General features: G+C 40.0%; 1 protein-coding gene across 7 annotated transcripts in view; it reads left to right on the top strand.

Annotated features, from left to right (window-relative positions):
- Positions 1-26,590, top strand: part of PRUNE2 (prune homolog 2 with BCH domain) — a 148,859-nt gene that overhangs the window by 97,754 nt on the left and 24,515 nt on the right. For all 7 annotated transcript variants that reach the window (XM_080371679.1, XM_080371678.1, XM_080371676.1 and 4 more), the window contains 2 exons: positions 21,176-21,255; positions 22,151-22,354. In XM_080371679.1, coding sequence (XP_080227805.1) covers positions 21,176-21,255; positions 22,151-22,354 — 284 coding nt within the window. The remainder of the gene's footprint in view (positions 1-21,175; positions 21,256-22,150; positions 22,355-26,590) is intronic.

Here is a 26,590-nt window from a genome sequence, read left to right as displayed (position 1 = left end):
CAAGTTGAAGAAGGCAAAGGCAACAACTGGGAGAATGAGGAACTTCCTACTGTGGAAGCAGATCAGGTTTGAGACCATCTAAGGAACCTGAAGGTGCACAAGTCCATGGGAACTGGTAAGATGCATAGGCGGGTCCTGAGAGAACTGGCAGATGAAGTGGCTAAGCTGCCTATGCATCACATTTGAAAAGTCACAGCAGTCTGGTGAAGTTCCCACTGACTGGAAAAGGGGAAACATAACCCCTATTTTTAAAAAAGGAAATAAAGAAGACCTGGGAAACTACAGGCCGGTCAGTCTCACTTCTGCGCCTGGCAAGATCATGGAGCAGATCCTCCTGGAAACTATGGTAAGGCACATGGAAAATAAGGAGGTGATTGGTGACAGCCAACATGGCTTCACTAAGGGCAAATCATGTCTGACAGATCTGGTGGCCTTCTATGATGGCAGTACAGCTCTGGTGAATAAGGGAAAAGCAACCGATACAATCTACCTGGAGTTGTGTAAAGCACGTGACACAGTCCTGCATGAGATCCTTGTCTAAATTGGAGGCACATGGACTTGACGTATGAACCACTCAGTCGATAAAGAATTGGCTGGATGGTTGCATGCAAAGAGTTGTGGTCAATGGCTCGATGTCCAAGTGGAGACCAGTGATGAGTGGTGTTCCTCAGGGGTTGGTATTGGGACTGGCACTGTTTAACATCTTTGCTGGCAACATGGACACTGGGATTGAGTGAACCCTCAGCAAGTTTGCTGCCAACATCAAGCTGTGTGGTGCCATTGATATGCTGGAGGGAAGGGATGCCATCCAGAGCGAGCTTGACAGGCTTCAGAGGTGGGCCTGTGTGAACCTCATAAAGTTCATCAAGTCCAAGTGCAAGGTCCTGCGTGTGTGTGTGAGTGCAGTCCCAAGCACAAACACAGGCTGGGTAGAGAGTGTTAGTTGATGAGAAGAACAACATGACCAGGCAATGTGTGCTTGCAGCCCAGAAAGTCAACCATATCCTGGGCTGTATCAAAAGAAGCATGGCCAGCAGGTTGAGGGAGATGATACTCTCTCTCTACTCCAGTCAGACCCCAGCTGGAGTGCTGTGTTCAGCTCTGGGGCCCCCAACATAAGAAGGACACGGCCTGACGGAGTGAGTCCAGAGGAGGGCCATGAAGATGATCAGAGGGATGGAGCACCTCTCCTGCAACGACAGGCTGAGAGCTGGGCTTCAGCCTGGAGAAGACAAGGCTCTGGGGAGACCTTACAGCAGCCCTGCAGTACCTAAAGGGGGCCTATCAGAAAGCTGGAGAGGGACTTTTTACAAGGGTGCATAGTGAAAAGACAAGGGGGGATGGCTTTAAACTGGAAGAGGGCAGCTTTAGATTAGATACTAGGAGGAAATTCTTTACTTTGAGGGCAGTGAGGCACTGGAAGAGGTTTTCCAGAGAAGTTATGGATGCTGCATTCCTGGCAGTGTTGAAGGTCAGGTTGGACAGGGCTTTGAACAACCTGGTCTAGTGGAAAGTGTCCCTGTCCATGGCAGGGGGGTTGGAAACAGATGATCTTTAAGGTCCCTCCTTCAAACTGAAACCATTCTATGATCTCTGAGCAATAAAGAAACTAATAACTTCTGTTCAAAATAGATGATGGGGACATCGCAACCAATGAACAATTGAATTAGTAGTTCAAAGTTTATGGAGACATTTACTTAGTAATTGCCTTCTAAGTCCCTTTCTGAGTCTACACTTTATTCACATGTGCCTGTTTAGAAGAAAGTGAAGTTCATGCTTGCATGCTGTGCTGAAGTAGGTTCCTTTAGTAATGGAAAAAGGGTCAGTAAAGGATGTAGTCTGCATTTTTTCTGCTGTCATCCAGAAAGTGTCTGTCACTTTGTCTACAAAAATTGAATGTTTTGTGGAAGAGGGACTTAAAAGTTTTGAAACAGAAAGTGTAAACCATAATGGAATGAAGAAGTGGATTAAAATCTTGATGTCTGCTGGTCTCTGTCCCCTTCATCCCAGTGTCAAGCTTAAGAACTCTCCAGGCTGCTCTGGTGGGTTTGAAGAAAGTCTGTGACTAGTGGTAAAGTTCTTCCCTCCTGTCCTGCTTTTCTTCTGCATGAAAAAGCAGCAGCAGGAGAAGAAGAAATGTATGAGGATGCTTGCTATCATTACAGTACTGAAGAAGAGATATACACCTGTCTCAGTAATATACAAACACCAGAAATAATAAACCCTATTGGTTCCTTTGGCCTCATAGAAAAGTACAAAAAAAGTTTGATAGCACATTATTAATGTCAGACTTTCCAGAAAGAAAACAGCTTTTTATATGGCTTTCCATATATGTGAACAGCCGAGAGTGACTGCATTTAAAAAGGAAGAATTTTGAGTGTACTGTATGAATGTTGGATAGGCAGGATAACGTACTTGACTGCTACTGCTGTGGCTGGAGGTTGCCAGCAGTAAAATGCATGAAGTCTGGAGGTAATATTCTTCCTGATAGAAACTGTCCTGCCTTAACGGAGCTATAAGGTGATAGTTGGTGGTGATGCAGTGGTCACGAGGCAGAGGGAGAATACTGCAAATGACTGTGCTAACTTTACCTACCAGCACACTCCTTGGGGTATGCTAGCGGTCATGTATACCAGATCATTCTTGCTGTTACCTTTGCTGAGGGAAGGAGTATCCTTTTCCTTATTAGGAAGGGTTAGAAAGAGTGAGGGAAGTACTTTGAAATGATGTATGTTTTGAGGAATAAGAAGTAGCGAGAGCAGTAGAGATGACACAGAAGTTTGGAAGGTTTTGGTGAGAGCTTGGAAAACTGGTGGCAAAGCTGAGTGGAGAAATCAATTTCCTTTGAACAACTGTCAACATTTATTTAACCCACTAGAATGAGGCCTCCACAAAAGAAAGCTTCTTTTATCTTTCTGATAGTGTCTTCTCAAAGAAGCAGGAATCAGTCTTTTCTGCTCACTTGTATAGTGACTTTTTGGAAAAGGTAGTTCTTCCACTGCCTCTGTCCGAAATATCTCTATGTGACCATTGTTGTCCTGCTGGCTATTAAAATTGCTCAATACTATAAGCAATCCAGTAAATTTTCAATGGAGTAGTCTGTTTTTATCACATTGTCTATGGGTGGCAGTGAATAAAGATAATTAGATATAATGAAAGAAAAATCTGTGACTATTTCAAGACTAATAAGAGTTCTGAGACTACTCTGCTGTGTCTGTGATTTAGCCAAATGCACATCATATATCTCAAAACCATTAAGGACTCAAGTCAAATACCAATGTCCAGTACCGAACTGAAATACTGACAGAGTGGAACCAGGGGAAAAATTCTCATTGACTCTAGAGGACCAAGGTTCTCACCCAGTGTTTTCTCAAAATGTCTGTTCTAGCACCCAAAAGCTAGGACTCTTGCTTTAATGGGCAAAGCAGGCTGATATATATATATATAAGCCTGAAGGAAACCTAAAGGATTGAAAACCTTTTGTAAGTTTAAGAGGCCACATTCTGCAAAGTAACATTTACTTTCCTTTGGACGCCTCTCTTTCCTTTTTGCCTTGCATACCTGTGGGGCTGCCATCTTTCACTCCTGTCAAGATTGTTTATTAATTGGCCAGATTTGCAAGAAAGCAATTCCAGGCACTCTGGGGATCAGGTATGCTGCTTCAGTGGTGCTTCCAGCTCCTGCTGAACTAAAAGATTATGGACTTAAAATAGGAATTGAACTCAGGTCTCCCACTTGGTGGCACAAAGTGTGACAATTGACTAAAGACAAAGAATGTGCTTTAAATGTTAAAAACAAATACGTAAGGAATGGAGAAGGTTGATTGGAGGAAACTCCATGTAAATGAAAGTTAATGCCTTGTAACAAAAAAAAAGTGAATCGAACCTTTAACAAAATACTTAGATTGACATGAGCAAGAACTTCTTAAGACTGCTGGCTCAGAACTTAAGATTTCAATGTTCATTTGAATTTAGGATGGGAAACTATAAAGTATTATACATTATTATATCATTATAATCATTATAGTAATATACATCATGTATTAGAAGCTCTGTGTTATATGTTAGCCATTGCAAAGATGTTGCTTCTGTGAAAATAAAAGAATCCTTGGAATAGATTCAGAGCAGGGAACTTTCCAGCAACATAGCTGAACATTCATTATAGCTTTTTTAAATGTTATGGTTAATTTCATAATATTCTGTATTAATGTCAGTGAATCTCACTGCTAGCCTTTTTTATTGATGGAATGAACAATATATGCTGTTCATGCATGGACTTTAGTAACAACATTTCTCACCCTCTGCTTGATTTGACCTATGAAGTCATGACAGCCATCTTTTTTGTTACCAATTTTGGGGTGATACAGTATTTTCCATCGCCATCTGGAGACTGAAAATTAATTAAAACTAAAAACCTAGTTTTCCATTGCAAAGCCAGCTGTTAAACAATAGCAGCAGCCAATATGGTGATGATCCCATTTTTGCAAAAATGGTATTATTATTTATATACCAAATACCAAGTACTTTATAAAAACCTTTTAACAAGAAGAGAACAACACTTCAGTGACTGAAAAAAAAATTAAAAGGAAAACAAACCCTATTATTATTCACTTGTGGTCCTGAAATTTTACATAACTTGTGAGATTGGGCTGATCGAGCCACTTCCTTAAAGCAAGAAGGCCTGGACCGTGTTAGTATGGTTTAGCAATACCATGAAAAACTCCCCTGTCGCAGCACAAACAAATTATCAAGATGCAAAAAGGTCTTTTACCATTTCATACCAGCACACTCTTCATGCCAGTCACTCTACTGCCTTCTCATCTTGCCTCATCCAGGACCCGCTCTCTCTTCTCTTGCTTCTTCCTCAGCTGCCCTCTCTTCATTGGCTCTCAACCACCTAACAGAACCAGCCACACCTGCACCTTATCTACAGCGGCCAACCCACTGCCCCTGAAGCCAACCCACAGTTGTATATTATCAATGCTAATTAACCCAGCTTCATTCCACTACACTCCCCCATCATTCAAAACCCCCCAGTTTTCTGAGCTAATTCACTATATAATTTATTCCAATCAATTTGATCAATGACATGAGATTTCAGCCTAAAGCAATAATGATCTTTGAAACTTAGCCCTGTTGACACAGACGTACTTTGACAGTAAACCCCAATGAGCTTAGTGGATCCCAGCAGAGCATTCTAAAATCTCAAAGGTGTTCTCTGTCATTCTGAGCATGGAGGATCAAGACCATAGCTTCTGCCACATTACTAATCTCTTTACTAATTCTGCCACATTACTAATGACTTCTATTGTACATAAATATTTTATAGGCCTGCTTCCTGGATACAGCTTTTGAATGTCTAGACTTTTGATTTCAAATGAATTCAAGGTTGTCCAGTTGAAAAAGTGCTAAAAATTATCACCATTGGTGCAAATTTTATGTAGAGCTGGCTGACAGAAGCATCAAAGATCACATCTGCAGCAGTGTCCTCTTTAGAAATGTATTTTCATATTAGTGATGTTTTTGAAATTTTTTTTAAGTGCTTGGTGTTGGTCTGTTCTTCAAAATAGCAGCTGGAGACTGATGTCTCAGGACATCTGCAGAAAGTGGCGAGAACTTTTCCTGTAGCAATACTAATACCTTGAAGAACAAGGTGGGAGCCACAGAATTTTTATTTTTAGTGCTGTAGGTGTGTGTGGAGCTGTACTGAAAATTAAAGTGGGGTTAGGCTTTTTGTTTGTTTTTAACAGCTTATGACCTAGCAGTTTGCTGTGAAAGCATCTCCAGTTCTCACGTAACTTGTCTTCAAGGAGGAGTTGTGCAGTGTGAAGGGGGAAACTAGCTGAAAGTTAGGCCATCCTAGGGCCTATTGCCTTGCTGTTTTAGCCCCACAGGACAGCAAAGGAATAGGACTGAAACTGTTTTGCATTTAGAAAGAAACCTGGAGTTTCTAGGGACCCAACCCCCAACAGCTTTTTGTAAAAGGGGGACTGCACTGCATGGGAAGAAATGACCTTCCCTCAAGCACACCCCTAAGAAACACAGTCAGGTGCACAGGCCATGAGCATTGCTTCCTGGTGCTCACACAGCTTTGTTCCCAGAATTCACCTTACCTTCTAAACTGGTGGGTTGCTGTTGCTGTTTTTTTAAATTTGCATCTGCATTCCCATAGCTGAATTGCAAATCAGATAAATTATGTAAAGCATATTTGAATATGCATGTGCTCTATAACTATCGGTACAAACAGAAATGAGGGCTGAGGGGGGTTGAATCCATAGGAAGTTTTGGCATGCAGTCTCTTATCACAAGCTTTCCTCAGGCTCTGAAATGAAACAGTAGGGAGCTTTTCACTACTGCCAGCTGACTTGCCATATCAAACTTTGTTGATGCTTTGACAAAACTCCACAGGAAATGTGAGGGGAAAAAAAATAATAATTAAATAAATTTCCACAGCTGAAGCGCAGCTCTGCATTCATTTAAGCGCTCCTTTAATCAAAGCCTGTTAGCTGCTGGTGATACAGCTGGCTATCTGAAGGCAGGTGATCACCCTTATTTAAGCAGTACCACTAGCCACGTGATTAGAAAATGGTGGAGGAGCTGTATTCCTAGTAAACTGCTACAGAAAGAGGGATACTGAAGTACAGCAGTAAAGCATCTTTACCATTTTTTCAGTAGAAAGGCGTCTTCAGAAGGTAAGAGTCTCTTTACTCCGAGAGGCTGATAAGCGGAAGGTTTTCTGATTAACAGCTCTATTGTTGCAGTTACTTTATACAGAAAAGGGGGAAATGTTTGTCAGCGTGATGCAAAGCACCCAGGACCTCATTACTGAAAACAGGGCAGCTGTATTTTAATTCTGTTGCAGCTCTTTATGAGAGAAGCTTACATCAGTTCAATGAGGTTTCTTTTGTCTGAGCACAGGCATGTTATTTATAATTAGGAAACAAAACTTCACTGCACAGTCACCTAGCATGTTAGATGTTAGATTATTTTCAGCTTGTTTGCCTAGCTCTGAGGATATGGTGGGAAAATAAGGCATGAATGTGTGGTATTGTCAGCAGATAACTTGCTTTTAAGACTGTGTAATTACTGGCATAGCAATTGCGATAGCTCACACTGTAGACTATTCAACATTGGTATTGTTTTCAGGTTTTTTTACTACCAACTGAAGCATATGATTTTTGAATTTTTTCCAGTGTTTTCTTAAAATGTTGCAGTGAACAGAATATGTAATCTTTGAAGGTTAACCGATCAAGGATGCAGCAATAATCTCAGTGATAATAGGACTGAAAAATTACAGCAAAAGTTGGTATTTTGATAGGTAAAAAGACAGGCAGTATTTCTGTTTAAGTTTAATTACGGGAGCTTGATTTGGCTCCACTCAGTTGTTTGCTTTTTCTGTCTGATGCAGAAATGAAAATACTCTTCAGTTTTAAGTGTGGTAAGTAAACAAATCATAGCGATGTACAGAAGGCATTGAAAATCAATAGGATGTCTAAATATTAGTTAGAGCAATACTGAAAGGAAACCTGTGCAGGCTTGGTAGGTTTATTTAGCCACAGTTGTGCTCAGTAAGTAGAGGGCAGGCAGAGATACTGTTTCTGGACTTGCCTTCATTAGTACTCTTGGGAAGCAGAGCTGTGTTGAGAAAGGAAGGATGCACACTGACCTAGCAGTACTGTTAAGAGGCAGTAAGGCAGCTGTGAGGGTGGGAGAGGGGAACAACACACACCAATCCTTACCTTGCCATAACACTTTTTTTTTCTAGGACTGCTGTGTTCCTCCCACTACTCTTACCCATGCTCTCCATGTTACCCCTTCTGGGGCAGAAAAGTACTAAGGTCTAAAATAGCCTTTTTATTCCTGTGAGTCTGGCTGTTATTTGGCCCTGCACAAATCTGGACACTGTTACAGGAAATTATTGTAGTGAGACACACCTAGATTTCGTATTAAGTAACTACCTTAAAAACTTAGATCCTCCTACAGGCAGCCTCTATGGAGGTTTTGTGGCGTCTCTGTAGTATTCGGCAGTAATAGGAGAGCAGTGTTATTTAACAGCTTGTAATATGCCTGTAGCTAAAGGCAGAGGGAAAAAAAAAAATCAATCTTTAAGCCACAGTCTTTGTTCAGGCTAAAGATGCAGCTCTCAAACTTACCAACAAATAATGTATAGCGAGATTATGATTTTGTCAGCACCTGTGAATATTGATAAGGATGTTTTTATTAGGAAGTGGCTTAGCTGTTGCAGAATTTTATGAGTTAACTTATAAAATGTAGTTCCTGGGGAACTGCAGGCCTGTCTGTCTGATCTTCGTGCTGTGAAAGGTTCTGGAGCAGATCATCTTGAGTGCCATCACAGGGCATGTGCAGGACAACCAGGGGATCTGGCCCAGCCAGCACGGGTTTATGAAAGGCAGGTTCTGCTTGATGACCCTGATCTCCTCCTACAACAAGATGACCCACCTAGTGGATGAAGGAAAGGTGGTGAATGTTGTCTACCTGGACCTTAGTAAAACCTTTCACAGTCTCCCACAGCATTCTTCTGGAGAAACTGGCTGCTCATGGCTTGGACAGGTGTACTCTATGCTGGGTTAAAAGCTGGACAGCTGAACACAAAGAGTGGTAGTGAATGGAGTTACACCCAGCTGGTGTCCGGTCACAAATGGGTTCCCCAGGGCTCAGTGTTGTGGCCAGTCCTGTTTAATGTCTTTATCGATGACCTGGACGAGGGCTTTGGGTGCACCCTCAGTAAGTTTGCAGATGACGCCGAGTAGGGACATGGAGTGTTGACCTGCTGGAGGGCAGTCAGGCTGTGCAGAGGGACCTGGGCAGGCCAGAGCGATGGGCCGAGGCCATTCCTGTGAGGTTCAACAGGGCTCAGTGCCGGGTCCTGCCCTTGTGTCACAGCAGCCCCACACAGCGCTACAGGCTGGGGCAGAGCGGCTGGAAAGGGACTGGTGGGAAAGGGCCTGGGGGTGCTGGTCCACAGCCGGCTGGGCGTGAGCCAGCAGTGTGCCCAGGTGGCCGAGGCGGCCAGCAGCACCCTGGCTGGTACCAGACACGGTGTGGCCAGCAGGACCAGGGCAGCGATGGTCCCCCTGTACTGGGCACTGGTGAGGCCGCACCTCGAACGCTGTGTTCAGGTTTGGGCCCCTCGCTGCAAGAGGGACGCTGAGGTGCTGCAGCGTGGCCAGAGCGGGCAGCGAGGCTGGTGCAGGGTCTGGGGCACAAGGCTGACGGGGAGCGGCTGAGGGAACGGGGGCGGTTTAGCAAGAGAAGGAGATTCGGGGGACCTTATTGCTCTCTACAGCTGCCTGAAAGGAGGCTGTAGGCAGGTAGGGTTAGGTCTCCTCTCCCACATAAGAAGCAGCAGAACAAGAAGAAATGGCCTCAGGTTACACCAGGGGAGGTTTAGATGGGGTATTAGGAGGAAATTCTTCACTGAAAGGGTATTGAAGCATTGGAATAGGCTGCCCAGGGAGGTGCTGGAATTGCCATCCCTGGAGGCATTTAAAAAACGCATAGCTGTGATGCTTAGGGACGTGGTTTAGTGGTGGACTTGGCAGTCCTGGTTTAACAGTTGGACTTCTTTGAGATCTTTTGTCTCAACAAAAGGTCTTTTCCAACTTCTGTAATTCTTCTGTGGTTCAGATGTTACTAGTTAGTTCCTAGCATATCCTGTAGCTTGCGGTCTTCTCTGTAGCCACTGCAGGACAGCAGTAGATAAACTTCCTTATTTTACATTACCAGATGAAAGCTGACTTGTGTCCTACAAAAGCATGAGCATTCTCCTTAGCAGAAAGCACTGGCAGCAAACTCTGAAGAGCTGTCTGACGGACAGCAGCCCAGCAGGATATACCTTTGGCCGCTTGTCTAAAGCAGTGGAGCGTATAGCTAACCTTGCCCTTGTATTTCCCAAATTACAATGTGTGAGGAGTGCCATGTCGGGGAAGGAGAAGCCATGTTTTTTCTCATGTTCCTGAACATTACTACTTCAGTCTAGCATTTCCTGTCTCTCTGGCTCTTTCACAGCATTTTTGCTGCATCTGAAGTTATCTTCTCTCCCATGCTTGGGTTGGCTTTTATCTTCCTGTGGCTTCAGTGGCCCTTCCATCTCAGGGACAGGAGTTTTGCTTCTGAAGATAACTGGTGGCTTTCTGCATCTCCTGTCTCCCTTTGCACATGCCTTTTTAGACTTGCCTGCTGCAGGGTCTGACAGTCTTTCCTGCTTTAAACACCTCCTGTCAGTGCAAGCAGGCTGCAGAACTGCCTTGTTTGGTGTTAGTTTTACTGTTAAGTATTGAGCTTATGTGCCTTGCTTAGGTGTCTCCTCTGGCTCATGGTTGTGCTTTTCTTGTTTTTTTCCCAAATAGCAAATCACCCAGAATGGATGGGAACTTCTTAGTTAGAAATTTAACCCATTAAGGTATTTGCATTTTAATCTGACAGGTAAAATTCCCTCTCCACATTCTGCCTTGCCACTTAACATTCCCCTGCAATCATCTCTGACAACTGTAGCTTTAAGAGAGACTGAAGTTTAACATTAACCTTTTTTTAGAGCCTTTAATTTAGCTCAGCCATAGTGAGTATAGAGAAAATGTAGCTGTTAGTTATTTGTAGGTTTGCTGCACTAGGTAAGACAGGAATCTAAATTGTAGTAACATTGGACTTCGTAAGTTGTGAAATCATAGTTACATTAATATGGAAAAGACTGAAAGATGGAAATTTGGCAGTACAGTGATGCAGAAGTGAGAAGAAAAGAGAAAATGAACAAATTCACCAGATCTAAGGTGTTAAAGGAACAGAAGTTGTTTGGGAAGAATAAGGAATGAAGTCATAAATAGGACCAGGGGAAAAATATTAAAGAGCAGAGAAATGATAAAGTAATACAGTATAAAAAAAGTGTTCCCATATATCTTGTTCTGTCTATCAGCATATAAGTTGTGCAAAGAGTGAACTTGAAATAAAAGGAGTACTAGAAAAGTGCAACTACTTTAATGAACAGAGCAGAAGTGCTATGAATCAATATTTGATGAATTTTGGTATTAAATACATTTTTATGATTACTAGCTCTGAAAATCGTCCCTAAACACACTTTATCATGTGAGCATGACAGAATTCACCTGTTATAAGATGCTTTCTTAAAACATTTGATTCCAGCTAGGGTAGTAATAAGTATCATTATCACTGTACATGTCAGCATTCACACACATACAGAGAAACAAATCCATTAAGCAATGCCTAAAGTTGACAGTATTAAAAAAAGCCAAGTAGAAAATGAGAAATAGCCACTGAAGTTCAGAAGTTAACTCAATTGCAGAACTAGTGGTTATTACTAATGGTTAAGAGCAGTCTGAGGCATTTTCCATGTCTTCATTTGGAAGTAAAAGTGCTTGATAAGGTGTAGAGGAGAGTTCTCGCAACTCTGCTGGAGAATCTCAGTAAGGCGCAAAATGTAAAACTTCCTAAAGATTTTCTGCTTCTCATCCTGCAACTTCTACCCTGTTAACTACTCCCAGAACATTAGCATACTTTCTGAAAGTACAGATGGCTGTACTGGGTATAAGGTGCACACTGCTTTTTCAGGTCTTGTTCATGTGCCAATTGCATCATTTGGAGCTGCAGGTATTCCGATGAATGGACTTGACAGCACAGTATGCCAGGAACATGGTCACTGTGAACCACACATGCTGGAAAGAAGGCTGGCTTTAAAGTGAAGAAGAGTAAGCCAGAGCTTTCTCAAGGAATAAGTAATTTCTGAATGAAAGTGGAAGGTGGGAATCAGGTCCCAGGTCTATGATTAGGCCTGGCATCTTAATAATTTTTTAGAAATACAATTTTCCAACAAAATGTATTTTCAGGTTATACTTAAGGATGTTTTACATCAGATTGATTAACTCCTACTTTCTCTGCTTACATTACCTTACTGTATTTGTAGTTTGTTGAACAGTGGTTGTTAACAGGTAATCTAGATGTTATTTGTAGCATATTAACAACCTTTATTAAGAGCAGAGAGAACAGGTAAATTTAAGCAAGCCTTCTAAATATTAGTAAAGCTCTGAACCTACATAGCTTGCTTCCAGACCTCGTGATCTTCCAGCATTGATGGAAGAGCACCAATCATACAGGCTCCCCAAATTCTGTGAATTCTGGTAATTTTCCACTGGCTCAGTAAAGATTAAGGAGCATTAAGCTAAGCACATAACAGAGGAGAGCCCCTGCTCTGGGGAGAAGACCTTGTGGTAGATGTGTGAATACAACACCAAAGCAGAGCAATAGATGCCAAGTAGCATGTTATTTCTACCTTCTTACTCTCTACCTGCTTTTGCACACAAAATACGAGTTAAGAAGATAGTATTAAAATGGTAATATTAGGAAATGCCTAGCAGGTTCTACACTCCACTGTAAGTGGCATATTTGGAGACGGTGCTATTTTGTGGGTACAGTCAGATAACAGTGCCGCACATAAGTGTTTTCTCTCTGTGTCCATGCCATGAAGTTGCTATGTGGTGGGTTACTAGGAGCCAGCAGCTGTTTGAATTGCACGTGTCCTCCTCCTCTGACCCCTGTCTGATTTGTTCTTTTTCTGGATGCCATAGTGAAGCCAGAGGGGTCTGACTGTGCCAGTCTTTTTCAGTGGCAGCTAGTCATCAGATCAGTAATAGCTTAGAGATGATAATATAAAATGCTACATGTTCAGAAAAAACCCTGAAGTATCAGGAACTCACAATTAATGGATACTCTCAAAGTCAATTTATTCCTTGTCTTTAACTCATAAAACTGTTTTCCAAGGTCTGGTGTACCAAAAAATATTTGGGAATGCCAAATACTCTGGTGATTAACAGCTCTGAAAAGTACCAGAAGGGACTGGTTGTCCTGTGGCTAGGGCGGTGTTTGAATCATGCACAGTTAATAATGTTTGAAGATGCAGAAAAAGGACAAGATAAGGTATTAAATAGTTGTTATGGGGCTGCACTCTTTCCTGTAGCATCCTATGACCTGCTGGTAATAACCCGCTAGGAAGAGACTTCTGGGGACGCTGGAATCTGCTGCAGGCAGGATCAGCCTGGCTTGCATTCGTAAAACCCCATTGCAAGAAGACATCTAGATTTGGGACTTAAATCCAATTTCCCTCATTCTATATTGAGACGCCTTTATTTCATATGGCTGGAAGTCACAGATAATCAAAGCCTGGAGCCCTGGATTCCTTCCATAAGCCTTCCTCATCCATGGACATATGCGTAAGGTTGCTGAAATAGCCTAGCAAATCCCAGTAACACTCATTTTATTTACTTAGATTTGTCCTTCCATGGCTCTCTGCATCCTTCCCTGGCTTTGCTTACTTCTCTTGTGCTGGGACACAGGAAGGGAGCTGGCAGGGAGTCAGGACAGGCCGCCTGTGACTGCGTAGCAGCAGTGAAAGCCAGCAGCCTGTGCTTAAGAATAGCAGCTTTTATATTTTAACAGTCTTAAACTGGTAAGAGCAGACAGGAGAGCCTACTAAAATGAGTGGCTACATGGATAAAATTTAGGCTTATAGTATAGATTTAAGAAGAGGAACAAGGAAAATGATGGCTAGCTTAACAGATACTAAACACCAAATTTGATTGGAGAATTGGAGACTAGGAAACATTCTCATAAAGAATGGTTAAAAAACTAACCAGTGATCCATAGTGAGAGTTTTAACGTGTTTTCTGTTAACATACTGAAATGCAAATAATTTAGATCTGGCTAGAATACAGGATTTTCCTACAGAAAGAATATTACCTTTTACAGACAGGCCTAACTTTTTCATCCAACTTTGATGCTGAATATGGAGTAAAAAAAATCAGCAAATGGAAAACAAGTAACTGTATAATCAGTAGAAGAAGCTTTAAATCTGAACAGTGAAATGTGGAAAAACTAGGAAGTTAGGACTTTTACTAAATTTAGCAATGGATTATTTCATGACTGTCAAAGTGGCATGTTTTTCTGTAGAATGGGAATATCATTATGTATTTATCTACTGCGCAGCAGTATGCAGCGATTCATTAACATGTGCACAGATGTTTGGTTAATTAATAAAGCTTTTGGGTTGAACAAAGCACCACATACAGGTTTTTGGGGAGGGTTTTTTTGGTTTCCATCTAGAGGTGGGATTGAATGTCTCATGCTATGCATAAATTCCAGTGATTGGTCTATAGACTTCTTTTCCTGAACTAATTTGTGATTAAGAGCTACCAAATAAATAGCAATAGAAGCACAGTTAATTTAGTATACTACCATATGGTTGCTAAATAGACCTTTCAGGAGGCTATAAAACTAATCCATTTTTACAAGTCACCTGTCTACATTATGATTATTTTACACAGCTGTAAGTAAAAGCAAGGACTTCTTTCCAGTCTCAGATACCCTGGAGTGGATTCCTTCCAATATGCTTATTTACTTGGCTTGTGGATGTAGTTGAAGCATAGTCTCTGACTAATATTCACTGAATCCTGCACAGTGTACGTCACTTTGATTTGTTGCATACTCTGCTACAGTTTAGGGATCATTACTTCTGCTGAACCAAAAAAATTCACATTGCAGTCTCCTTTATCTCTGAATAGGTAACTGGAGAAATTTTTATTTATTGTCTGGAAATTTTGTAGCAAAAGACTAGTTCTAGGAAATTTTGGGGGTTGTTTTTAGTGTGTGCATTTGCTAATAGACTACTTCTTTTAGTGCAGAATCCAGTTGGGGTTTTGGGGATCAATGTTCTTGGCTTCTCTCTCTGTTTCTTTCTGTGTGTTTTCATCAAATGTTCTTCAGAGTAAAGCCCATATTTTGTTAGGTTTTATTTTTCAACTTTATACTAACACTTTATTTCCTATAGCATCTCCTTTTGACTATAGACACAGTTGATAACTGAAGTCTGTCCCTCAGTTTTCTGACTTTGCTTGCAGAACATTTCTACCCATCTTACAAGGATGATAAACATCAAAACGCAAATACATGCACATTAAATTAGGCTTTGTAATTAGTCCATTAGCATTAAAGGTCTCTGAAATAACACATCTCAGTTATAGTTTATGGAGTTGCATCTATAACCAGAAGAACCATCCTCTATTTAAAACAAAGGACAGAATGACTATATTCTGTCTTTTCTAAACCCTCCAAAAAAGAGTAATGATTTCAGAAAGTAGGCAGAACATACTGTTGTAGCATCTGAACAGAAATACAAGCCACAAGCTCAGAGCACACATATATAACACATGAATGAAAGGGAAAGATGTTTTATTTGGATATAAATGCAAAACAGTTTCTGTTCTAAAAATGGAATAATATGTCAAGTGTTTAATCATAACAGAATGGGTTTTGCTATTCTTTTGTATCAGGTGAGGTGAATGTTGGAGTACCTACAGAGACGAATGATAGCAAAACACCCCTTATAAGTCAGCTATTTGGTGAGATATTTTGCCTTTAAATTTGTATACATTTCTGAAGCATGGAATTGTAAACTAAAGCGGAATATAGCAATTAAGAAAACACTTTGTGTCAACGCTTCCTTGATGTAAATTCTGATTTGTGGAGTGCTTGAAGATTTGCTTTAGACTCCACTTTAGAGGCTTTTTATTGCTTCTGAGTATGAAAGAGCAGCATTCTCATTTTGTCCAAAACGTTAGACAGTCTCTACGTGGAGTAATCAAAATGGTGTGAGAGCCATCAGTAGGTTGCCTCTGGCAGCGAAAAGGCCAGGGATGGGCTTACAGAAGGTGCTGTGTACTCTGGTGTTGACCTAGCAAAACACTTAACCCTGCTTAGTCCTAAGGGCACTTTCAGATGCAGCTGCACTGAAGGTCAGTGGACAGGTATTACTGGATATACACCAAGGGTTTTTTCAAACCTTTCAAGGAAAATACAGTACTGTCATGTCCAATCCATCAAGTTCTCACTTCTCCTTTCCTGGTCTCCCCTTGCATAAAGGCAGTGTTATGGGGCAGGGATGGAAAGGGTTCAAAGGAAGAGCGCTCTGTGCTGCCTGTGTTCTGCAAAAGTGATTCAAGGAGGAACTGAAGTTCCCTTACCTTGATTTTGTATCTAAAATTTGATGGTTCATGTGTTCTTCCTCAAACTAGCTCACTTTTGCACTGCAAAACAGTGAGACAGTGGGCTATAAGCAGGACTTTCATTTCATCCAAGACCAAAGTGTACCTGCATAACACGTGGAATTTGAGAATATGAAAAAAGCCAGATGTCTAGTCTTTGAATAACCTTTTCATTGTAGTTCTTCTCCTCTCCTCCCATTTAGTTTCCAAAACAAGCATGTATTAGGATGAGCTGAGGTGAGTGATTTTATCCATGTCATTCCTTTTACTAATGATGCTTTGAAACTTTATAAAAACCTTCAACATCTTGTGAAAAATTAAGTGTAAAAGTATCTCTGTGCATAGAGGGAACAGCATGGAAGAAATGTGATTTACTTAGCTGGGAAAAGTGGCATTTGTGGGATCCACTGCAGATAAAGCTTTTGTGTTGGTGAGTACAGAAGCCTGGAAAGTGTTCAATTCAGAGTCTGGCTAGTGAGCAAGTTGTGATGGGTTGGAGGGATTCACTTTAGAAAGTGACTGGCACTGTTGGGTTAATGTTACTCTCTTTTGCAGGTTGTAGGTGTTCATTCAGAGCAACCCATTGGAGAGATTATTTGCTTTAGACTAAAGAAATTAATTTCTTTATAAATAGCTGCAGAGCAGCTTGGGAAACTGGTGATATGTCAGATATGACACAAGGGTGAGGCAGCACAGCCCATAGGGATAATGACATATTGCTGTGAATATTTAGAGCTGCTCTTTCCAAAATAGCAGAATGCTGCTGTACCTAGAAAAGTCAGGAAGGATAACTTTCATTCTGAGAAACACTGATTTGAGAGGGCACTAAGATTATTAATTCATTGAGCTGTAAGTATGTCTGAGTCATGAAGAGCAAGGAAAGGATTTCAGCCTCCACTCTCTCCTCTTTTATAAGAGTTCAGTATCTGTCTCTGATCTACCTTGGAGAAACTGGTTTTTTTAGCTACTTCTGAACAAGTATGTAAACCTGAATTATCAAAGCAAATATGCAGTAACTTGATTCCCAGTGCAGCTGATCCTTAAATGACTGCTCTGTGTACCACATAAAAGAAGTCATTTACGACACAAAAAGTTTGACTTTGACCTCTGTTTTGAGTGAAAGATCATTTCTTTTATTAATCCAGTAAATCATACCTGATTAGAATGGAGCTTTCTAAAGTAAGTTAATTTACTTCTTCAATAAGGAGCATTCATTAAAAGGGGAGGAAAAAAAAGTTGTTTTCTTTTTCTAATACTTTTGGCCACATCGTCCATGGCATCAGTTGCACCAGCATGGAAGGCAAGGAATTTTGTAAGCCAGAATTCTGGAAGTGTGTGAAGTAGTCTGTGGGAAAGGAAGAGCAGGAAATTGCTTAATTCAGTTGCTTAAGTTCTGGAGTCCATCTTCCTTTACTAGTGTTCCTGCTGAGATCTCTTGAGAGCTTGTGCACAGCCAAAAATTCCTCTGCAAGGTGCTGAGCTGCTTGGCATAGCATGCTCTCAAAATTCATCAGAAAATGTGGAGCTATGTCTGTAGAAAACTCCCTCATTCTCACACTGACGAGGAGTCTGGGTATGTTGAGGTACAATGTCACAGAAGCCATGCTCTGTGATTGTCTTTCTAAACCCATCAGATTTGAAAGATGCCTGTATTGCCTATTAATGGATGACTGAAAAAATATTAACTATAGCTTTTAAAAAATATGAACTTTAACTGAACAAAGTAGGTATCTCTGGCAAGGAATCTTTAATGTGTTTGGGTGAAGCTTAAGGGATCTGGAAAAATATGACTTAACACCAGAGTCAGACTCTCTTCCCTGAAAAGCCTGTTGGCTGTTTATTTGACAGTAAATGAGAACCTGACACAATTAAAAAGAGAAGTTATAGAAGTTAAAAAAAAAGAAATCTAATCTTGGCTAAAAAAATTCCGAAAGGTGATACCATCTTTTATGTGTTGACAGTACAATGGATAACCTTGTGTTAGCAATGCTTTTGTGAACTGGGCTTGAGCTGATTCATAACTGCCTGCTCTGTCCCAGATCTTTCAGGACCACAGACTCTTGCTTCCTAAACTGAATATTGCAATATGAACAGTATGCTTTATTGACATTAAGAACACTGCCATCAAAATAAAGGTAGAGATTCTCATAAATATTCTGATGCTGTTTTCTTGTAATCCCTAAGGGAGGGGTATTTTTTAAGTATATTGCCTGTAGCAGTAGCTGTATTTCACCAGAAATTCAAACAAAAGGAAATGAAGCACATTTGTCTTTCAGTCCCCTAGAAATGTACCATTCTTGTAAACTGTGATACAAAATTCTGGTATAACTCAGCTGTAATGGTCCTACTGAAAGGAGAAAAGCATTTCAAATGTATGTCATGAAAGCATGAGATTCTAGAGAAGGCAGCAATGCCAGCTCCAAGTACATATGCATTTAAAAAAAACCCCAAAGATAAAGATGCCACAGGGGGAAAAGCAGTCGAGGCAATCCTAGAGGTATCATGACTCTGGATAATTCTGTCCTAGGCATTACAAAAATTGTAGGCAACTCTAAAATTTCTGAATCAATTACTTGTGAAAAATTGCTTTTTTTTTTTCAGATGATAAATGTCACTGTTTCTGTAGGGGTAGAGTATACAAAACTCTGTTATGCTCTTATACAGAGGAGATGATGATCTTTGTTCTGCTGGTTTTTACAGTCTTGCTGCAGAATACTGTCTTTTTAATACAGAAAGTCTTAAAATTCACTGTCCTCCTATAGTTTACTCTTGACACAACTTGAAAGAAGAGCATTTCCGTTCAGATAATTTCCTGCAGTGATTTCTGAAGCTTGTTGAGTAAGTAATTGATGCCATTTTGTGTGATAAGGCTGTAAGAGATTTTATAAGTGAATGGTTTATGTTAGTATCAAAACAGTGTTCTGTCCAGCCAAACTATATGCCCTTGAACACCTGTCATCATCTGATTAGAGCCACTTTAATCTGAGAAATTTCTGTAGTTTTGCATTTGGAAAGGTTAATAAAGCCCCAAATAAAATCTTACCTGAATTTAAAATGGATTAGAAGTTTTCATCCTTTCCCCACACTGTATTCACCACTTGATTTCTTACCTTATTTGGCTGATACAGTGCTTTGTTAGAATTCAGATTTGTCTCTGCTAAATTCAGATTAATAAATTAACTTTATTACACATACTTTACCATGAATTGAACAGACACCAAAGAAAATGTAAATAAGCCACTAGAGTCTTTGACTTTTTAAGTAAATTGCAGTAGTATTCTGTGTGTCAGTTTTCTATACAGCTTCTGAACAGAGATGACGCTAGAGAACAGAAGAAAATTAAATGGTACATTACAGACAATTTGTGCCATTAATTTTATTCCTGAGCAGGATACTTTGACCAAATTTCTTTACTCTTCTATTGTGTATCCAAAGAGAAAGAGTATTTCAAGCTTTATTTGACACTATTTAAATATATTCCAGAATTGGTGTGCTTTGTAGAAATCATTAAGTAGTTAATATGTATTTGTGAAGGATTTACTCTACGGTATGTGGGGATTAATCTAGTATAATTAGCAAGATTAGCACGTGTCTGTTTTTATTGAGATGCAAGGCCTTTTCCTGACTTGAGCAGCACAAACATGTTTGACCCTAGCTTTATATTGTCTGTATTCTCTGTGGCTTCACTGGAGAAGCAGGAGTAGACTAGTTTGCCTGTCTGTATTAAGAATTCTGGGAATCTGATGGTATGGGGCTTGAGGTAAAGATCTTTTGCAACTTTAAGCACAGTGAAGCCTTTGGCTTGCTTCAGGCAGGTCTACCTGTAGAGATTATATGTAAAGGCATACGAAATTAACAAGAAGTCACAAAAGCTATACTCATACTCTGATGCAATGATTGGCCAGAGGAGTCTTTCCTCAGCACACAGTAAAATAATGAGGGTAGCCCTTACGGGGAAAGTGAGAGTAGGAAGAGACTGCAGGAGCAACAAGCCAATCTTATTCAGGCACATTTAGCTGAATCATTCAGAACAGAGCTAGCTCATGCTGTGGCAGGGAAAAGGACCTTCTATGATCTCATCACCACTTTGTTAACCAAAGCCATAAAAATTTTCTGTTCTTCAGCTTTTGTGGGGGGTAAGAAAAATCAGAACAGGAATATTAAAAATATTATAATTATTTTGATAAAATAAATGAAGCATTTTTGGGGTAACACATGCATATTTTAGTGCAAATACTTTGGAAGGTGTCAAGATTGTGTCCTGAAAATGTAAAATGTTGTTTCCTATCTGCAGCTGAACCATCCTCCCAGCAAGCATTTTGTAAAATGCTTCATTAGAAAATAGACATGAGAACAGTTCAAGTTAATTTGCTTTAAATGCTCAATGACCTTTGTTATTTTCACCATTTGATGCCTTTTACTTGTCTTATACAAAATTACATTTAACATACCTACATATCTGCCTAAAAATAGTCTAGGTATGGTATTTTGCAACATTTTACCTGAAAAATCTGTAACATGGTTTTGGATCTCACTCTTGCGCTTTTTGTACTCTTTCAATGCAGGACGTCAGCTGTGTCAGTATTACAAAATGACTGATTTGGGTCAGAATTGCTCTAAAGCAGAAATAATATCAGAAGAATGAAAAAACCCACTCATGATCTATAAGTTTGCTATACAGTAGCTGTATGTGCAGCAATGAAAATAACGTTATGGAACTCTTAAACTATGTAGTTTGCAGAGTAGCTGAAGCCCCCTGCAATGACGTGTCTGGTTTGCCAGATGACTAAAGACCAGCTTAATTTGTATAAAATGAGAAACATTGCTGTTTTCCTGCCTGTTGTTATTCAGTGCTACGTCGTGATCCAAGTAAAAGTGACTGTGTGACCTATAGTTTCCAAAGGCTCTACAGATGTGGCATAAATAAGTGGTAAGAATGGCACAATAGAATTACAACAGCTGTGTTCCTTTCTCACATAAATTTGTGATCAGACCTTTGAACTGGTTGTGTCGAGGAAGATTTCGGTTCCCTGTGAGATCACATTAGCTGCATTGATAGCAAGGCCAACCCGTGCATCTCTTCAAGATTTTGCTTTGTCTTTTACCTCTCAGGTTGGCACAAGAGGATGTGGGAATGGACAGCCCCTTTGCTGAGGATATACTAAGCCCCAGTTCTGCAGAGATGAGACCTGGTGAGAAAAGCTGTTACTCATTTTCTTAATTATACTTTTTCCCCTTGGCATTTAATTATGCAGTGAGAAGGATGTTTCTGTGTTGGTACAAATCCTTTCAGCATTAATAAGAAGAGTGCTAAGTTTGCTTTATTTAGTTTATTTTCTTCTTCACTTGAGAAAGGATAATTGTAGTGTGCCATTTTCTCTTGTACATTGTTGTCATCACTCATTTAGTCCTCATGAAGTTTAAATAGTGTCTGTTATTTATCTCATACTTGACTACTATCTAAGTGAACTAAATTAGCGTTAGAGTACTTCAGACAGAACAGCTTGAAATGTGCTACACAATGCAGTGGCAAGGGGCAAAGCCATGCCTAGCTTTTGCCTGTTGAAGACTTCTTTTATTTAAGACTGATTAAGAAACTCCGCGTTTTTTTTTTTCCCGGCCGTGTATTGAATAAGCTGTTGTAGACACAGCTCCTTGCAAATTGGCACCATTCAAATAGCGCCAAGTGCATAAGAAGACAAGTATTTGCAGGGGATTTTCATTCATATTAATTTTTCCAGGATCCAGCAACATCTTGGTTCGTAACTCAATTTATATATTGCTCTTTAAATTCTTAAATATTGTGGGTCAGAGCATGTCCAAGGCTTGATTTTTGTTTGATGGCAAAAAAGTGAATCTGGGTTTCCTGTTGTTGAAGAGCTCCCAGCTAAATCTACCATTCCTGTTGACGTTGATTTCTTTAAACATTAATGTTGATACTTGTGGTTTATGTTGGGTAATCTTAAACTGCTTGATATTACTAAAATTGATCTATCCCAGTGTGTTTGAGTATGATTCTTAAGTATCTGGGAGATGAGGAGATAAAGTTTTTTCCTCCTCTTTTTCTTTTTTTTTTTTTTTCTCCAGAACCTCCTAATTCTCTTGATCTTAATCGTTCCCGTCCCAGAAGGATAAAGCTTGCTGCTCCAAATATCAATCTCTCTTTGGACCACAGTGATGGGTCTGTTTTTCTCTCTGATGATAATTTGGATACACCAGATGAAATTGACATCAATGTAGATGACCTTGACACGCCTGATGAAGCAGACTCTTTTGAATACACTGGGCAAGGTAATGTTGTAGATTATAAATGAGAGTTCATCTGTTTCTTTACTGCTTACATGATCAGTCTCATGTCTGTCAGGCTATGAATACAGTTTAAGTATGTGAGTTAATACTAAGCATCCCAATATTTTTACTGTCTGCTTTTTCTTAACCTTTCTTCCCCTGTGTGAACTAATACATTTCCGCTAATGTGGAGTACAGAAAGACATGGTAAAGCTGATCAAATAAAATAAGAATAGCTACCTAGAGAGAATCAAATTCAAAGTCCTGTCATTGTCCAGTACCATGGGACTTGTCTGAAAAAAGTAATCAAGAAGGGGAAAGCAGTTGCTTGTTGTAGAGAATGCTAAAGCTAATGGAAAGCAGTAGCTTGTTGTAGAGAACACTATAGCTAACTGCACCTTCATGCAGGTCTGTCCAGCTCTGGATTACAGTTACATCAGTGTGGCATGATAAAGCTAGCCTGGGTGATGGAACAACAGAATTCCTCATTTCACTGATTTAAATATGCTTTCTCAGCAGGGCCAGTTGTATAATACACCCTGAAGTGTGCAATGGATACTTCACTCTTCCTTCGCATATTAATGATTTTCTTTCACATGGTGTAAAAAGTTTTACACTGTGTTACTCACTTTACTTACCCTCACGGTGTATGGAATCACATGTTAACACTTACTCCTTGCTAGTACCTTAAGAGCCATGTGAGAACTTTACTCACTAATGTAAATACGTAAAGATCATGAGATAATTGAGGGGAAAAGAGTGTGACCATTTTACAATTTACAACAGAAACTTTTAAAATGCATCAATTTAAACTGCATTTTCCCCTTGCATTTAAATTCTCTGTTGCTAGTGAGGTCACTATGATTTAAAAATTGTATGCGCTTTTGAGCATACAGGAACAGTTGCATCAGCTTAAGTGATATCGCCAAAGAGGCATCACTGTGTACTCAATCATGCATGAGTGTCTTTAATGTCACTTCTTACTAGAAAGCATATTGCCTTATGGATAGGTGCAGAGTAGAGTGGTGAGTTGCTGGATGGTTAGAATGTTTTGTAGCAAAGCTTAAAACTAACACACACATGCTTACACTAGAGCAGTGTGCACTTGCGGTTTTAGACTGTTGTGTAACCACTGTGTGAGCAAAAATCTGTCTACAGTGGAACAGAGTGGAACTTGCATTTATGCCCTACAGTAAATACATTCAACTCCAGTGATTTTGGTGGCAGTTTTATTTCTGTCAAGCATTCCTCTTAAGCTTTTTTTGCTGCTTTCTAAATGTGATAATTCATTCAATTGCTAAAACTGCACGAGTTTCCCCAAGCTCCTCAAGGTGAAGGACTCAAGGTGCCTGTGGTTTTGGTGATGTTTTTGCAGTTGTGTCATTTGATATTTTTTTTACATACTTAATTGGCAAAATGCCCTCCACTTAGATGAGCCAGGAACAGAGGGTAGAAAAGGAAAAAAATATCATATTTTATCACAATAAGCCAGCAATAAAATTAGTGGCTGTGTATATTACATGAATCATAGCTAAGAGTAGTCACAGAACTAGGGCAGAGTGGTTTAATTGCATCGTAAATAGCCTTTGTTACGTTTGTGTTTCTGTCACTCTACTGTTAACCACTATGCACTTTGCTGTTACCAGCACTCACGATCTCACACAGATCAGTGTTTCTAACTGGTGCCAAACCCAGGGAAGGAATTCCTGAGAGCATGTAGCTGTTCAGACTGTAGAGAACAGTGATTTTTAGCTTGTCATGCTCAGACTGCTGACAGTCCATTTGTACTGTGAAAGGCAACTGAGGAAAGAAAGCAAGACTGTTGTCATGATTCAGGGGTCCACCTCATCATTGGTAAACTGATAGCTCTGTAATACAATAAATATTGAAACCCATTTGCTTAAAAAAATGATGAAGAATCATCACAACTGCAACGTGCAGGAAAATAGATGAGAGCAGAAATACTGAAGTACTTGTCTTAAATTAGCACTTGACTTGTTTAGGGTTGGTTCATCATCGGTTTCACAGGAAGACTTTTGTCACTAATACTCTATGTTTAAACATTCTCTTTCAGAACTTTTTTAGAAATGAGCTTTTTATGATTATTATATTAGTTGATGTTGCAGCGCAAACTAGTAGGCTGCAACGAGGCTTTTACAGCACAGACAGAATCTAACTGACAGTATCTCCTTCCTCCAGAGGTCAGACTGCAAGTTGACATAAAAATTGCACTTCTGAAAACCATACGTGCGTATAGATGAAGGTCTTCCCCAAAGCAGGGTTATTCATAAAGTAAAAGAGTGTTTATTATTTTGTCTGCAGCTGTTTATTTCCTTTCTGAATTTCACACTGGTGCTTCTTTCTCTGCAAAATGAATACTCTAAGCCAGGGGTCCTCAAACTATGGCCCGCGGGCCAGATACGGCCCCCCAGGGTCCTCAATCCGGCCCCCGGTATTTACAGAACCCCCCTGCACACACACCACCACCACCACCCCCCGCCCCTGCTGGGGGTTGGGGGGGAAACCAAGCAGCTGCAGATGACTGCCTGCCACTGCATCCGTGTGCCGGCCCCCTGGTTAAAAAGTTTGAGGACCCCTGCTCTAAGCAGTAAAGCATAGCCACTTTTTCAGGAAGAAACGATCTAATACCATTTCTATGTCAAAATAATCCATTTGGCCAATTTCAGCATTGTAAGTTTTATCAGGCTCTCTTCTAGTTACTTTTCATCATTTGCAGTTTCACCACCAAAAAAAAATCAAAACCCAAATACAATTTCAGCGTTAGTCTGCCAGTTACCTAGCCCAGCCTCTTTTCACTAAAGTTGTTCTACCTGCTAATACTGGCATTTCCCCTCAGCCATGCTCATTCTACCCTCTGAGGAACCAGCTGACTAGGCAGTTCCCTAGGCTGTTCTGATAATCCCTTCTATCTACTCTGAAAGCACCTGAGCTGCATAATAGCATCCCATGGGGATCATCCTTAAAGTAATGGACCACTTTGTGGTGGCCTCTCAAAGTTTGCATAGCTTGACTGCATGCATGTAGTTTTCATATTGTTTCCCATGGTACCTTTAGAAAATTAATATCATACAAAATTGCATTAAGATATCTAGGTTTGGAGGGAGCAGAGTTATGCATTTTGTAAGCTTATTTCCAATGTCATGGAATATGTGGTATTTTAGAACTGAATGTTAAGTATATTATTAAATGTAGTGAGCATTGTCCCCTGAGAAGGCATGAATACATACTTCAGGTCCACAATATATAATCTACTGAGCAGCAACTGTTGAACTGATTTGAAATAGTATGCTTGAAAAAATAGAACCTTTTGCAGTCTGTTCTTCTTCCTGACCTTAGATCTCCTCAAACTCCCTTTATTTGCTGTTCCTAAGGAAAAAAGACTTAGGTAGTTACGTTTTATACACATGTGTGTATCTTCCATTCCTGTTTCCATTTTCAACAGAGTTTGACTTGAATAAGATTTTAACTCATTGGCTAGCTAGGCAGCGTGGCAGGAGATGAAGTATTACTACTTTCTTTACCCAGTTCCTGCCTGCTGGAATCTTGCAAGGAAATTGGTGATAGACTAAGCTTTTTTTGCACATGGGAGAATCTGCCTCAGAGAGGGGACCTTCAGCCAATATTATTTCTTAATAATACATTGTATTAGGGACAGAAAATATAAGACAGGTGGCAGCAGAAATTCAGACTTAATTAGCTCTTCTATAACAATAAATGTGTGCTCAACCTAATATATATTTTTTTAAAGTTCAAAGCTTTTTTGTGTGTTTTGAGGAGCTTGATATTCCTAACAGTCAGTAAAATTATTGATAGGTTTTAATGCAGAAATCAGTTTTACAAATTAAGTCAGTACATGTATGTGTATATGCCTGTAGGTTCAGTGTGTGTAGCTGTATGTGGTATCTACACAGTGTACTGTCTTATTCTGGATTTCATAAAGATAATTGATTTAATTCTTATGATAAACTGGTGTGTTTTAAGGATCATGTACTTCCATTTGTGTGAGTAGTTCAAAAAGCAGCATTAATCAGAGGCATGCAAAGATAAACCAGTATAGCAAGGTTTGAGGACTTTTATGAAACATTGTGTTCTTTACTACTTCTTGTCAATTAGTTTAACTCTCAGATCTCTGGCATTTTCAAATAAGATGTCTGATTAGCTTCCTATGTACACACATATATGTCATTTTGTATCTCACTATGTATTTGTTTACTATTA

Source organism: Falco punctatus (genome assembly GCF_963210335.1).
Source record: "Falco punctatus genome assembly, chromosome: Z".
In the NCBI taxonomy this organism is placed as follows: Eukaryota; Metazoa; Chordata; class Aves; order Falconiformes; family Falconidae; genus Falco; species Falco punctatus.
Note: the sequence above shows the minus strand (reverse complement) of the source record. Positions and strands in the feature narration are given on the sequence as shown.